Source organism: Solanum stenotomum, chromosome 4 (genome assembly GCF_019186545.1).
Source record: "Solanum stenotomum isolate F172 chromosome 4, ASM1918654v1, whole genome shotgun sequence".
NCBI classification, from domain to species: Eukaryota; Viridiplantae; Streptophyta; class Magnoliopsida; order Solanales; family Solanaceae; genus Solanum; species Solanum stenotomum.
Window position 1 is genome coordinate 19,143,855 of NC_064285.1, and position 16,820 is coordinate 19,160,674.

Here is a 16,820-nt window from a genome sequence, read left to right on the forward strand (position 1 = left end):
AGAAAAATATGCATGAATTTTTGGGAACAAACTTAAATAAAACTTGATGTTACAAAGTGGATTTGATGATTTTGATCAATTTGGGTATAGCAAAAGAGTTTGAATGTTTGATTCCCAAAATAAAAATCATCTTTTTGCCCCAAATCTCATTTTTCAAGAGGAAAACTATATAAAGAAATGAATCATATTTATCATCACCCGATTCTCTGACGCGCCCAACTCTTACGTGTAGGCCACGACCCAATCAGCATTCAGGCATTGTGGGCCCCGCGTCGTTCTGAACGGCACCTCCCTCATTGGTATCCGCCGTTGAATTGAGAAAATTTGCCCTAGTCATCTGGGAAACTCCTCTATATTCCACCATGAACCACCGTTCACGATTCCGATCACCTCCGTCTATCTCGATTCTACATCTTCTACTCGGCTGCGATCGTCATTCTCTTTCCGATCTGACGATTTTGTAATTTGTAAGGTGAGAATAGTTCAATCCATAGCTCTCTTTTACATCTTTCTTTTTCGATTGATATGTAATTGTTTGCGTATTTGTTTGTTCGTCTGAAGCATTTTTGACTTGTATATGAGGTGGTAGAACTGCTTACTTACTGTAGTTTAGGTGTTGGAAGTGTGAAAATAGTCGCTTTGCTGAAACGCAAGTCGAATGTTGTGAGTTGTGAATTGCGAGTTGCTAGGTTGTGAGTTCGAGTCATCAAAGAAATAAAAAAGATGTTAGCTCATAGGGATGTTGTCTACTTGTTTTATGACATGGATGGTCATAAATTTAAGCTGTTAAAATAGGCTCTAAGCTGGAATGGAAGGAGAATGTTGTGTATTAGGCTAGGTATTATAACTTTCCCCTATTCCACACTAGTCCGGGAGAACTTAGTGCAGGTGGTCTATTGTTTTTTTTGTCACTTGAATGTTTGTGGGTTCTGCGATTTGAAAATATTCTCTTTGGATAAATGCGAGGGAAATGTTTCCTACTATATATATCCACAGCCAACCTCCTCTACCCTGGATTAGTTCGGGGATGGGGGATTTACTGCAGAGTGTCAGCCATTTTACTTATGACGTGAATGGTGGTGTGGGAAGTCTCCTTGCAGAAGTGCAGAGGGGATATTGCCTACTAGATATGTTCACTGTCCCATACGCTGCATTAGTCGTGGAGCATTTAGTGCATTGCGTCGGGCCTTTAATTTGTTAGATAGTCAGCAAGTCAATGTGTGGAAACAGTCTCCTTGCTGAAATGCTAGGGAAATAGTGGGTATTTCAGAAATCCCCTCTCCCTGTGTCGTGCTTGTCTGGGAGCATTTAGTGCTCAGTGTCAGCCATTTTATCTATGACTTGGATATTGAATTTGAGGTTTTGTAGGGTTAGCATGGAACCTATGGACATTGTCGGTAGAACGAAGGAGGACGCTTCACTTCCCAAAGGTTATTTTTCTTCCTCCCTATTCTGTGATCTATTTTGCCTTTGCATTATTGTGTTTCAGAATTACCCTTCGGGGTGGCCCAGTGGTTTGGGCTTGGGACTTCCATGTTGGAGGTCTCAAGTTCGAAACCCCTTGCCAGCGAAAGCAAGGGGTTTGCCTTCTGGGTCGAGCTCGTCGCATCGGGCTTGTCTAGTGCGGGTTACCTCTCCTATGTCATTTGCGAGCTATTGCATAGGAGCAGGGGTTTTACCCTGTGCGCTCCAAAGGGTAGCGGCTGCGAGTTTCCCTTGTCATCAAAAAAAATTATTGTGTTTTAGAATTGATTTATACACCCTGTGTTTTCATCGTTCAATCGTGATTCTACTTTCATGGATTTTGCTGATGAATTTTCCTGTAATTTCTGTTTCAAACCTTGTAACTTTGATATGAAGAAAGGTCAATAATTGAGTATAGGAATGAAACAACTTCAAATGGAGTGGAATGTATATTGAGGGTTCATATAGCTGTGCCTAAACTAGTTTGGGATTTAGCATAGTTTGTAATTGAAGAGCTTTTGAGTAGATGAATATAATGTCAGCTAAGGTTGATGATTAAGTGCCTGTGTGGAAGGTATTAGGGTGACTAAATGCAAATATTGTTGCATGCCTTTGTGGCTTTTATGATCCATGAGAGATTTTTTATTTTTGTGAAATCTTAGAGATGCATTTAATTCATTGTGAAGAGGTATTGACTTGCATTGACTGAAGTAGTTAACATGTATGGCCTCTGCGTGAACTGCTGGTGGCAAGTAAATGTAAGAAATTTGAAACAGCACATGTTGATGTCCATTCTTTTGCCCAGATTTGTTTGCAAGAAATTTATTCCGTTCCATTTGACGGAAAAATAGACGAATTGTATAATAGCTGGACCTTCCTATATTTGCCTGAGGATAGGGTGATCAGTCCTACTCCTGATGTAGACAAGTGTTAAAGCTAGAGTAGAGTCGTGTTTAGCCTTGTTTCCTCAAATATTGTTGAGCATTCTTCTTAGCTGAATGGTTGTGAAGACATTGTATAATGTATTCTCAGCACTTGGGGGTATCTGTGTCGTAGTTGAATTCAGAGTCGAGAAATGGTTAAGCAGTTAACACTTCCTTAATTATAGGATCAGTGTGGTAACTTATCATTTCTTGTATGTTTTAACTTCTCTAGCTTTGCTTATACTTGATATGCATAATTTCAGAAGTTCTGTTACCCCAGAGCAAGATAATAGAGTATTACTTTTCTTTCTCTCTTTTGTGCATCCTACAACATAGTATGCCCTCTTCAAATTTTGTCAGGAAGATGAGATTGATGATCTCAATTGCGAACAATGGTATTATTGGAATTATTAATGCTTCTTTTGGGTTCACCTTATTCTTTGAGGCTCATTTAGTTTTTGGCAGACTTTGTTATAAAGTTGGATGAATGAGCTTGGTTGATGTGTTACTTCTTTAATTGATATATTCTTTGGCTGACTGATACTGCTGTTATTTTTTTTCAGCAACTATGACAAAAATTATTAAAGAAATGTTGCCCCCAGATGTCCGTGTTGCTCGAGATACTCAGGATCTTTTGATTGATTGTTGTGTAGGTGAGTTGATTTTGATACGTATAATTTAATTTCTGGGTTCAACTCGTAAGTGTTGTGATGTGATGTTACTATTGTTAGTGGTGGTTGCATGTAATAGCAAGTGGTTTTCTGTATAGTTTTAAGGGGAATAAGTAACATGACTAGAATCAATATTTCTGTTGAAGGGTTATGGATTGAAAGGGAAAGCGAGTTTAAAAGTTGTCGTCTAGTCAGATATTTTATGGTGAATGTAGTAAGGAGAGTATGTTGCAAGTGCATGGTAGTGACTAATGGGCACAAAATATGTTTCAAGACATTATGTTGGTTAATATATCAAAAGAAGCTGATTTAACACATTTGGAGTTTTTTCTAAGAGAACTAGTGATAACCAGAGGGAAAGTTACTAGATAAAATTGAAATCACTCAGTTATACTAACCTGTCAGTTTTCACTGTTCTCCTTGTTTAGTCAAGGTCTATTATGGGATGAATAGAAACATGATGTAACAACTTGTTATAACAACTTGTTGTCTCTGGGCTATCATTTTCATAGATGTTTTGACTGGTAGCATGTCTCTGCTGCTTGAAAGGATTAAAGTCTCTTTTCCTTCTGGTTCTTCCCTCTATAGATAATTGAGTGATAATTGAGTGTTATCTATTGACAAACCATGATTAGATAATTAACAAATTGATTCAATTAGTATATCAATCATCTTTGTACTATGGTGCTCTTTTTAATTTGCAATAATTTTTGGTATGTTCTGTTCTTCTGCAGAGTTCATTAATCTAATCTCATCAGAATCAAATGAAGTTTGTAATAGAGAAGAGAGACGGACAATTGCACCAGAACATGTACTAAAGGCTTTGGAGGTACTAAACTTGATCTTACAATTTTTATCTAATGTTATCTTTTTCATGTTGTTGATGTCTTGCAGTTTTCTGCAGCCTATCACTTTTATAGTTTGCTATGTATGAGTTTACTTTGAGGAGATGATACAACGCATTTAAAACCTAGTATTTTACCTTTGAGGTGACAATAGAGTGGGGAGGACACAAAATCTGGTTTTCCTTTGAGGTGTGATATTGGGGTACATATATGATCAACAAATGCAAATGGTCTACATAATTTAGACTGATGTCCACATTTATGTGGAAATCTTGTTTTGTTTTATCTATAGTTCTCAAGGAATGAATATTAACCATGGAGATCAACTGAAACAGTTTCTAAGTTGTATAGTATTTTCACTGTTATTTTCATCGACAGCCAAGAACTTTTAATCAATTAATATCTTTTAGGTATTCTTTATGTAAGCATGTGAAAGCTTTTAATATCTTTAGATTGAGAGTGAATGAACTGATTTGCTAATCATAACATGCTGATAATTATTTGCAATTGACATTCACAACTTATATTAATTGATGATTTCTCAGGTTCTTGGCTTTGGGGAATATATTGAAGAAGTTTATGCTGCATATGAACAACACAGACTAGAGACTGTGGTAACTGCTCATTTCGCGTCTTTCTCTCATTTGTTTAACCTGTTATGTAGGTTGTTTCAACAACTTCCTGTTGAATAGCCAGAGTTATTCATTGACGAAAAAGAGCTAGACTTATCCATCTATTGAGCTGCAGTCTCTTTTTATTTCCATGGAGTCATCATCGTAGTGTTATCTTCTTCTTTTTTTGTATTCTCCAAATCAGTTTCTCATTTTCACCATCACTCTGTGTACCCATGCATAAACCTTGTCCGAGTAAAGTAGCTTTTCAAAAAGAGCAAATAGTCTGATTAATGTGGTGCCTTGTATTTCACCGACAGGACACAGTGAGGGCAGGGAAGTGCAGCAATGTCGCTGAAATGACTGAAGAAGAGGCACTAGCCGAGCAACAGAGGATGTTTGCTGAGGCTCGTGCTAGGATGAACGGCGGTGTTACAGTTCCCTCAAAACAGCCTGATTCAGAAGTGGACCAAAACTTGAATAACTAATTTTAGGACTTCCTTGTTTTCTGTAGGCAAAGTACATTTGACTCTTTTTTTTTATAAGTAGTTTTGCTTTTGTGTTATGTACAAAAAGCTCCTGCCAGTGCTAGTTATGTGGACTCTCCTTTAATTTGTACTTGCCTCCATATATTGTGTAATTAATGAGAAGAATTATCTACATTCTTCAAGTGTTCGTCACTGTGGGCCTGTTTGAATGGACTTAAAAAAAGTAGGGAACTTTCGCATATAGTCACGCAAAAATAGCTTAATTACGCTCCATAGCTATAGTTTGTTAGTTATGATTCATAGCTATATGTAATACGGAGGAGAGTGACGAGCGAGATTGGGAGAGGGAGGAGAGAGGTGAATTGTGTATGTATATCAGTTAGATAATTGTATATATGTAATTGGTATACATATGTATTTGTATATCTAGCGAGCGAGATTGGGAGGAGGAGAGAGGCGAGCGAGAGAGGGCAATAATTTGTATAATTCGCTGGTACATTTATATAATTCGCAATTTTTTTTGTATAATTGAGTAATACAAAGTTTGGAATAATACAAATATGATAAAACTCAAAATAACGAATTGATACAAACATAAACATATGAACTTTAAACAATTATATAAATTATATTATACAAATTACATTAAAACATATTTTCCTGTCCACAAGTGTTTTAAAAGAACAAGAAACAAATTGTGTACCCCCATTTGGATTAGTAAACATTACAAGGAGAGGATTATGAGTGAGTCTACCATCAAACTACATCAGATTCAGTCTTTGATACAAAAGCAGTATGGTTTGTATGTTAGTAACACAAGTTGTAGAAAGGAAAAGCTGAGAGTTATGAATGAACATTTGGAAGATTTTAGAGAGGAATTTGCTAGGTTGTTTGATTATGTTGAGGAATTAAAGACCACAAATCTTGGAACTACTGTATCTATTAGGATATCCAAGAACACAATTCCAGGAAAAGATGTGTTTATGAGCATCTATATTTGTCTTGGTTCTTAAAAAGTCGATGGAAAGAAGGGTGTAGAAGGATTATTGGTTTAGATGGTGCATTTCTCAAAAGTGTGTAAAGGTGAATTGTTATCTTGCATTTTCAAAGATGGAAATAATCAGATGTACCCTATTGCATAGGCAGTAGTTGATAAAGAAACCAAGGACACATGGTCTTAGTTTCTCAAGTGCATCAAACATGATTTGGATCTTACAGAAGGTGAATGACTAATAGTGATGAGTGATGTCTGATAAGCGGAAGGTATTACTATATTATTTGTTAAATTTATTCTTTAATTTCTGGAGCAATTGATATTTAACATTGTTGTTAAATTTATTCTTTAATTTCTGGAGTAATTGATATTTAACATTGTTGTATGTCAAATGTTCTTTGTTTGACAGGGTCTTCATCTTGCACTTATTGAATTATTGCCAAATGCTGAAATTAGATGGTGTGTTAGACATATATGGGAAAATCGGAAGAAAGACTGGATAGGTGAAGAAAGGAGAAGAAAATTCTAGCAGGTTGCCACAGCATCATTTGAGGTACTTTAACAGGTAAAACTTGATGACATGAGTTGTTTAGGAGAAGGCATTGTAGAAGCTTTGTTAAAGTATAACAAATAAGCATGGTGTAGGGCATTTTTTAAAGAGCATAGCAAGTGTGATGTGGTTGAGAACAACATGTGTAAGACTTTCAACGGTTGGATTTTAGGTGCTAGGTTCAAATCAATAATCACTATGCTAGAGGAAATAAGGGTCAAAGTTATGAAAAGAATGAATCAAATGAGACAATTTTCAGAAAAATGGATTACTGATGTATCACCAACAACTATGGATATTCTTAGAAAAAATATTGAAATTGCAGATAATTGTGAGGTAAAGTTTAATGGTGATCTTGGCTTTGAGATTCATGATCCACCATATAAACATGTTGTTGATCCAAAAAAGAAGGTGTGTAGTTGTAGGTCATGGCAACTAAAGGAAATTCCTTGTGGCCATGCACTTACAACAATTCATTATAAGGATTGGGTTGTTGAGTCATTTGTTGATCACTGATATAAGAAGGAAACATACCTAAAAGCATATAATAGGTTTATTCAACCTATGACAAACACGAAGATGTGGCCAAAAAGTACAAGACCAACCATTGAACCACCTGAAATTACTTTCATGCCAGGAAGACCACGAAAAAATAGGAGAAAGGATAGTGATGAGCCTGTTAAGAAGAAGTTTGGAAAGGCTATAAGGAAGGGAAGAAAAATGAAATGTTCTGTGTGTAAGACTTTTGGACATAACAAGAAAGGATGTCCAACTCTGGTAAGTTGTGCTTTAATGTCTCTCTATTACTGAATTTTATTCTTGTTATACTTTTGAATTTAATATATGTTTGTAGAAAAATGTTGGAACTTCATATGCTGGAACTTCAAATGCTGGAACTTCAAATGCTGGAATTTCAAATGCTAGAACTTCAATTGCTGGAACAAGTGCTGCAACTACTGGAACAAGTGTTTCAACTGCTGGAACAAATGTTGCAACTTCAGATTTTACAAATGCTGCAATTGGAAGCCAATCAAGTGTAAATGAAGGTCCAAGTGCTAGAAGGCCTACAAATGCTTCACCAAATGGTGTGAGGCCTGCAACTGCCTTAGCATCTGGTGGAAGGCCTATCAGTGCTACATCAAGTGCTATATCAAGTGATGTAAGGCCTGCAACTACCTCAACATTTTGTAGAAGGCCTACAACAACTCCATTAAGTACTCAACAATCAACTTCTAGTGCAACTGGCCAAAAAATAAAGACTAGCACAACTTTGAGAGGTGGTGCAACTCTTGGATATAAGAGACCAAGACAAAAAAAAATAAAATCAAAGACAGCTAGTTATGGTCTCTTATTTAAACACATTTAATTGCTTTAATTGATATTAGTTCATCTTTAAGTTAAGATTTTTGTTGTTCTCTCAATCTGGAAATACTGATAGAGTGTTACATAGGACTACATTGTCAAGTTGAACTTCTACCAATATTGATCATGCCACACCAAGCACTCAAGATTAGATTTCACTTTGTTTAGCTTAATGGCTTGATCCCAACTAACTTTATTTTGATTAATGACTTGATCCCAACTGTTTTGGTTCTGCTATTAGGAAGACTTTGTTTTTGTATATGAATTTGTGTTAAGTTGCTATTGGGAAGACTTTGTTTTTTCGTATGAATTTGTGTTTGAATAAAGTTGCTATTCAGATTTCTGAAGCAAATGCAGTCAACTATTGAGGCCAATGTCTTTGTTATTCCATTTCATTATCAAATAGCAGCTAGTACAAATCAATATATCTTAAAAATAACAGCTAGAAACCAAATAACAACAGTCACAATAACAGTGATATCAATACTAGTGTTTGATCCTTGTCTTCCTTGCCTTCCATGTCTTCCTTGTCTTCTATTTCTTGCTTGTATTACTTGTCTTCCTTGTCATCCTTTCCCTGAAATTGTTGATGGATTCTTGATGTTGTATTGTTCTTGGCATGTTGAATCATTTGCATCAGCCCATCGGAAGAATTCAAACCCATTATCGGATGAATATTTTTGGCAACCCCAAAACATTCTTCCAGGATTAGTTGGTGTTATTGATGACATTAGTTCAACATATATTTCACAGTAGCAACATCGAACAGTCATCGTGAAGATCAACGAAATCAAACTAACAAAAATACAATAGAATCATACACAAAAAAGAGATGAGTAAATCAAAGGAAAAAAATTTGAAGAGACAAGATCGAGAAAAAGAGGAGAAAAAAGCTTAAATTTGTCCAACAATGGTGTTGAGTGAAAATAAGAAAGAAGAGATTGTCTTTGAAGGTCAAAATTTGACCGTTATTGCCTTTTGAAGGTGTCTCACGCTCTTGTTTTGTGTGTTTCACACGCTCCTTGTGGATTCTTTCCACATAGGATGTCACATCAAAAATTCTATTTAAAATGTTGTGTTTGGATGGGTTCAGGGGTCCATATGACAAAAGCGTAAGTAGAAGGGTCCACAATACAAACATATAGAAGTATAAGGGTCCACCAAACCATTTTGCCTTTTTTTATTTATAAGATAGTGTTCAACCTATTTTTGTGCTACTGTTTTGGGTGACAAATTATAACAAGAGAGAGAAAAGGAACAACCGAAGTAAAAGAAATAGAGAGAGAAAAACAAAAAAAAAATCATTTTCCAAGAAAAAAAATGTAACTATTATGTCAAATAAATATATAAAAATACTTAATTGCTAACAAATTTAAAATGAGCTATTTATTGTCAATTAAATCTATAGGTTGACATGTTATGCCAATTTTTCAAAAGGTTATTAGTTTACAAAAAATATAACCAAGAAAATAATAAGATGAAATATAGCCAAATTAGCTATTTAGCCACGATTTATGACTATTTAGCCACAGTTTAAAACATTATTTTTAGTTTTTATTAACACGGTCTACTTTTATTTTTTACTAGCTACGATTTGATCGTGGCTAAATAACTAACTTTCACGTTTCTTGTAAGTGTCAAATTTCATCGTCAACTGTCAGAGGCGGGTCACAGACAAACCCTATATATACATTCCTCGCATATGTGTCCACATAGCATGGGCATTAGAAAATTCTCTACATTCATGTATGAAGTTATCAACCACAGAACTAACTATTATTCCACGTTCAAGGGAATTCACTCTTTTTCAAGCATTATAAGCTTCAAGATCCCTTCTGTGTTGTGTAGTGTTACCTTCTTTTGTTGATTCAAAACATGATTTATACCTTCAAGAGCATTTTTATCTTCCAGTGCATATCATATTTTATGACTCCAGATGTCGTAATTGGTCACCGTTCAGTTTTTCACCTTTGTTTAGGTCAGCAATGATACTTTTTGATGCCTTGTCTATTTTGAGATATAATAAGGCAAGATTTTTTAATCAGTTATGCATGTGACATACACATTCAAGCAAATTAATTGTCATAAAGGTTACATATTTAATGTAAAATCGAAAAGACACGTAAGTTTTCAATTATCATTTACAAACTAAATTTTAACCAAAATTCAAAACTAATTTCGTAGTGTGTACTAATGTATTGAAGACTTTAATGACAAGATTTTTTTAAGTCTAATAACATAAGTATAAAAAAACACAAGTACATAATTTATACATTGAAATGCAAATAAGCAATAACAAATTACAAGTCATTAAAAGACTAAAATTCTCTTACAAGTCTTCAAGACAACAAATACACACCCTAAAAAATTTACTAGGCCAAATCTGGTGATAAACATCAGTCAATCTACTACTCCAAGTTTAACAGAGAGTGTCTTTTCCTACGAATAACCTTTTGATTCCTTAACAAAATTTGTTTCGCTCTTGGAACACCAATCTATATAAACTCGCACTCTCGGAAACATGTCCTATGGCGACAAGCTCTTCTACCTTGTCCCTTTGCTTGACTTTGAAGCTCTCACTTGGAGTAATTTGAGCATGTTCCCGTTCAACCATAACAAAAATGAAAATATGGTTAATACTATTTAATGCGACAACGTATGTTATAAATTTATCAAAAAAGGCCAAGGAATCTTATTAAAAAGGATTACAACTAGGAGAACCAAAAAATTAGTTCGAAGATAATTTAGGTTTTTAATTAAATCATAATTTATTTAAGAGGATTCATAACTCAACTCAATAAAATAAATTAAACAAAAAGTTTTTTCGAAAGAATATTTTTTATGTAGTTCATCAAAGAATTTTTTTTTTTCTTGTCCACAAGCAACTAAATGCAAGTACAGATAAACTACAGAAAATGGCAAACTTCATTATATATTAAATTAATATAGCTATAGTATACTCTATTTATGTTTTATGGATATATTTAATTACGCCCTCCATTTTTAAAAAAATGACCTTCTTTCCATTTTAGTTTGTTTAAAAAAGAATAACATCTTTCCTTTTTTGGTAACATTTTACTTTCAGCTTTCCACGTGGCATGTTTAAGACTACAATATTAAAGGGCAATTTTGTACCTTTGATATAACTTTAATTTAGGACCATAAGATTTAAAAGTCTTTTTTATTTTCTTAAACTTCGTGCCAAGTCAAACTAGGCCACTCTTTTTGAAATGGAGGAAGTATTAAATAGCAAATACTATTCCACACGCATAATAAAGATTTTTCACCCCTTTTCACACTTCACTGTTCCCTAGTACCACTTTCAAAGATTCTCTTTCAATCTTCCCCAAAATCACTGGATATTTCTCAATATTATCCTTACAATCACTAGCTTTTCCCCCCTAAAATCCTTACAATTCACGATTTTGTCTTACAATCGATTCAAGGAAACCTATTTTGGGGTGTATACCCGAATGCACGAGTGTTCGTCGCAAGCACAAATCCTTAGGTACTTCATGGTTTGTGAATTGGAGGACCAGAAACAGTTGACCACATTATGAATACCTCATGGAAGGAATGTTCAGTGATGACGGCAATCCGGTAATTTATCAAAAGAAACTTCTAACATTCATACTTAAATGGCAGAGCAGAAGCGGGTTATAAGAGGTGTACAATACAATGCTCATTCTTTGGATGTTCCTCTTTTTTGGCAATTGAGATGCAAATAAAGATTTCACAATGACCTTTCGAAATCAAGGGTCAAAGTGTGTCAAGAGAAAACAAAGTCTTGAACTTTTGAAATCTTTAAAAATGTCCAAGAAGAAACAGAGGAATCTGAAAAGGATACATTGTATCATACCTTTCAACACTGTATTTGTATTCATATTTCTTTTAAGACACATTTGTTGTATACATGTTGTTATAGAATGAAGCAACAAAATACATATGTTTATATGTATCACTTTAATATGAATTAAAGTTTTCAATTGAAACATGATTAGATCGAATGTCTAAATGGAAATTTTGACAAGTTTAACAAAAAAAAAATTAAATCACTTCCGCTAGGCAATGTGTGCCTAGGGCTAGTTTTATTAATAAAGAAAAAAATGATCTCAAAGAGAAAAGTACAAGCAAGGAGGGCTAAGCCTTACCTTACTAATCTTAATGAGGTAACAAACCTCTACTAATTAACAAGCATGAAGAAAATAAGAGCTAGAGAAAACTAGATATTATATGATCATCATAGAGTTTATGATACACTCTGTGATAATACTACAAATGAGGATGCTTAAGTAAGCAAAAATACATAATCTAAGAATAAAGTTGAGTTATCAACCTCAAACTTCATTTTATATATGTAAGAATTAAAAGAGATGGATTGCCCGTGTAAAGTAACTTGAAGCATTTCCCTCTTTTCTTCTTCGTCAAATATGTCCAACAAAACTTGATCGTTCATCACTTCTTTTTGGCTTTACTGAATCGTGTTGTTGTTGAAACTGTCATATGATTTTGCTTTGTCATTCGCATTGGTAGGTGCCTTGGAATAAATTCCTCAGTCACCTTGCCATCCCAACTATGTTGCCTTTCATGTGTCTTTTTTCTTGTTTTTGTTGTTTCCACTTCTTTGTTGCCTAGGCGAGAGATCTCCATCTTTGGCTACCTTATCAAATAATATGTCTAGCATATCATCCTCATCATCCTCTTCAAACTTTTCACCGCCCAAGTCACTATCATAAGTTGTAGTTGGACTAAGTCTTGAAACTCCAGCTTCTGGCTCATGGCTTTTTTCCAATACCTTGGTGGTGATGGTCAAGATCTTTTTGGAGTTATCAATTGTCATTGCCATAGATGTATTTTCCTTACTTGAATGCACAAATATGGGTGCTTGAGGACTCAACTTACTCCTTGCATGTGCAGAAATATGTTCTTCTTCCTCAACTAATATGCCCATTTAGAATCACTTGTTTCCCTTCCCAAAATCTTGTCATTCCTTTTGGAGATTGATTGTTGTCCAAATATTTGCTCTCCAAACAACTCCAACGATGGAGAATTAGGAACATCATGATTCGAGGTGTTGATTGTTGCCATAGGTGGTTTGACCATTGAGTTTTCTTTATTCAACATTGCGGCATGTGTCTCCTTGATTATTCTAGTAGTTTATGGATTAGAAACTTGAAGAATTGGAGTGGACAATGCATGGAGCTCTTGATCAGAATTGATCCTTAAGGCATCAAAGGTGTTAGAGCACACAACCTTCCTTGATACTTTATATTCACAATTTATCGTTTGCTCTTTACGTGTTGGGTTTGTGCAATCTAGTGAAAACGTTTCGCTTGGTACTTCAGTCCAGCCTCCCTTATCATTGTCCTTCAAAGTGAAGTCATGATCACATGTACCACCATATTCGAAAATTTGATCCAAATTCTTTTCACACTGCTGCACCTTAGTATCCTGGCCATAATCATCAATCGTGGCCAAACTAGGATCTTTCCCAGATAAAACACCAGCAGTAGGTAGTTTAGGATTCGAAACTAGATCAGACTCCAAATTAATCACAAGAACCATCGAATCACTAGTAACACCATCCTTTGCACCCAAAACCAAAGTCTACGAGACTGTAGCTAAGGTACAATTTAGTGTAACTGTAGTATTAAGAATATCATCTCGAACAGAAGTAGCTACAACTCGATCTCCATTATTTTTTATGGCTTCCACCATTGCTATTTCATTACTATTTGCATCTGCAACTCGAGTATTAGCATCAATACTTCGATCTATGTTTGCTAGTCCACTCTTCTCATTTAAAATTTGTCGCAAATCACCTTGAAACTTCTCACTATTGAATTGTTCATCTCCAACCACTCCATTATCTTTGTGATTGTTATCTTGATTCTTTTTCAAAATCAATCGACAATCTTTTTTATTGTGACATTGATGCTTACAATGGTTACAATATAAAGGTAAATTATCATAAACAAATTCCTAAAAAACCTCTTGAATCTTACCGGTCTTCTCGTCCAAATACTGGAGACGCATCCTCTTAGGCAGCTTGTCCATAAGATCGATTATCACCTTCACCCTAGTAGTCTAGGCCTTGTCTTGTCTTGTGTTGCCTTGTCGATAGCTATTGGCCTTCCAACCGCCGATGTCATCAACAACAAGGATCTCTTGGCAAATAAATCTGGTGATAATCAAGGCAATGAAATCCACACCGTGGCCATTGAAGTTTCTTCTCTTGAATTGAAATCTATTGTCCAAGAAAATACCCTATAAAAATGTTGTTCTCCATTAAAAGGCAAAAAGCTTACCGATTTTGATAGATTAACCACATAATCTTCATATTGGTTTATCCTTTGCAGAATATGTCTACGAGCAAGTAAACCAACTAAACAGTTTCCTTTCATGCCCAAGTGTTTAGGTAAAACTGTTCACAAATCCTTCACTTCTAGTGTATCAGATGAGAACTTAATAATTATAGCTTGATGTAATCCTTCTTCTAGTGCGAAAGCNCCTTAGCAGAATATGTCTACGAGCAAGTAAACCAACTAAATAGTTTCCTTTCATGCCCAAGTGTTTAGGTAAAACTGTTCACAAATCCTTCACTTCTAGTGTATCAGATGAGAACTTAATAATTATAGCTTGATGTAATCCTTCTTCCTGTGCGAAAGCCTATCGTTCTCCCTTTGTGAATTGAATTGTAGACTCTCCATGTACATATTGAATCTGTTTCAACTGAATTTTTGTCAAATTTAGGCAGCCTGATTTGTGGTTAATCGAGTAGCAAAGGATGTTTGTTGATTAAGATTAGGGTTTGTCTCTCCCTCAACCAAAGGCCGAGGAGAGAGGTGCGCAGACATGGCTGCTGCTGGGGTTAAGGGTCAGTTGCTCGTCAATAGAGAACATAACATGTGACTCAATCTCTAATAAGTTTAACAAGTTGATTATGTATTAAGCTGAAAAAGAACCTATATATAATTGATAAGGCAGTGAAAGAAAGCATGATATCAAACAACATCTTATACCATATGTCCAAATAAGCGCATAAATTAACTAAAATGGAAAAATGATGTTGGTAATTTACAAGAAACCTAAGTTAGAATATCAAGTTGAAGGAACAAACTTTGTACTTTTCAAAAGGAGGTTATTTACATGCATGTAGATGCTTTAGGCAAAAAATAATGAAAAGATATGCATTCACGTAAGTAGATGATACCTATTTTTTACTTTTGATTTATTTTAAAACTTTTTTGGCCTAAAAGTGAGTGCTTAAAATCACTTTATAACTTTTTCAAATACCTTCAAAATTTTTTAAAATTTTTTTGTATTTATAAAGCAAAAACACCTAACAATAAGTTAATTCAAGTGGATACTATCGCTAGAGTATGCTCTGTGACGGATCATTCATTCTATTCCTCTGTGATTTCCCTGACCACTTGTTCATTGTAAGAATCAAATCAATACTAATGTTCTCAAAAAAAAAAATCAATACTAAGAATGATAATAATGTTGAATATTTGTTTAACGTGAACGACTAAGATTACAAGAGTCCATTCAATTTAAAATACTCAATCTGATATAACCCGCCCCAATAATTCATGGTGTTCAAGCTTGCTGCGTTTCTTGTGCAAGCAGCTTGCTGTTCTAATGACCTGCAAATGATATTAGAGTATTTTGGTTTTTTCCAACTCTTCTGTTTTGTTGTTTCAAATGGAAGTGTTAATTGTGCATACTTACAGCTAGCTGCCTTTCAGATGTTGTATTAATTGTGAATACTTTTCATCTAGCTAAAATTTTCAGTTTTCTTCATTGGCCTTTTGCATTTTCAGGTTCCGATGAGATCTTGCTGTTCAATATTTAGCTATATGGCTGGAAGATCCTTCAAACCTTCAAATTCGCAACAAGGTAAGCCTTCGGGCGTGAACTTTGCAAGGAGGACTTCGTCCGGTAGCTATGTGAACCTGTCTAGGGACTTTTGATAGTGAGATCAGTGGTTTAGAGTTTGCGAACTACACAGTGAATATGCCTCCAACACCTGATAAATGGTAATCAACCTTTTGATCCTTCAATTTCACAAGAGTTGAAGAGCAGTATGTGTCGAATTCCTTGTTTAGTGGTAGAGAACGTCAATCGTGCATTAGGTTTTCTTTGTTTGAAGGTTGAGAATTGGGTGGGTCAAAATATTATTGATTAGGTGGGTTATATTATTGGAGCGGGGCGGGTTATATCAGATTGAGTCTATTTTAAATTGAATGGACTCTTTTAATCTTAATTGTCCACGTGTCCCTCTTTTAGATATAAGGATATATTTAGCCCAAAGTATAACGGGAGGAGTATATTTAGCCCGAAAGTATGACGAATGGTGTATTTAAACTATTTCCAATAGTACATGGGTATATTTGGTTATTTTTCGCTTGTTTAATCATGTAATTAATACTTATTAGACTTATTTTAGCGTGATTTAGTACTTTTAAACTATAATCATTTTCATTATGATTTATTAATTTGTAATATTTATTTCATTATTATTTGTTGTTGAATATTCTAGTATTATCACTCATCTCATATTTTGTATTATTTTTTAAGAAACACCTTAGAAGTTAGATAGTTGTATTTTGTAGGACTAAAGAAATATTTGGAATACCAAGTTAATTGTATGTTTGTATGAATATTTTACCAAAAAAACGTTAAAAAATCAGAAAAACACAAAAAAAATTTCCAAATTTTATCAGTTTGGTTTGATTTATAAATTTAAAAATTTGACACAATTAGTTTGATTCAATATTTGAAAAATCCGAACCAACCTTGTCATATACACGATACACCCCTAATTGAAGGGTCAATTAAGTCCTAAGATGATTGAATTTGACTATCCTAAAAACTGCTTAAAGATAATTCACATCCAACCACAAAAA

General features: G+C 34.5%; 1 protein-coding gene across 1 annotated transcript; it reads left to right on the forward strand.

Annotated features, from left to right (window-relative positions):
• Nucleotides 1-207: 207 nt before the first annotated feature.
• LOC125861852 (protein Dr1 homolog) lies at nucleotides 208-5,176 on the forward strand. The gene is made up of 6 exons (XM_049541742.1): nucleotides 208-472; nucleotides 1,369-1,430; nucleotides 2,951-3,040; nucleotides 3,793-3,887; nucleotides 4,449-4,517; nucleotides 4,835-5,176. The coding sequence occupies exons 2-6, from the start codon at nucleotides 1,376-1,378 to the stop codon at nucleotides 5,000-5,002; spliced, it is 477 nt and encodes a 158-aa protein (XP_049397699.1). The 5' UTR covers nucleotides 208-472; nucleotides 1,369-1,375; the 3' UTR covers nucleotides 5,003-5,176.
• Nucleotides 5,177-16,820: the final 11,644 nt, after the last annotated feature.

What these genes read in the sequence shown, in the direction of transcription:
- LOC125861852 (XM_049541742.1), top strand. Translation starts at nt 1,376, where the DNA reads ATGGAACCTATGGACATTGTCGGTAGAACGAAGGAGGACGCTTCACTT. An exon ending in GGACGCTTCACTTCCCAAAG is followed by an intron (nt 1,431 to 2,950) that starts GTTATTTTTCTT and finishes ATTTTTTTTCAG; the next exon opens with CAACTATGACAAAAATTATT. An exon ending in TTTGATTGATTGTTGTGTAG is followed by an intron (nt 3,041 to 3,792) that starts GTGAGTTGATTT and finishes GTTCTTCTGCAG; the next exon opens with AGTTCATTAATCTAATCTCA.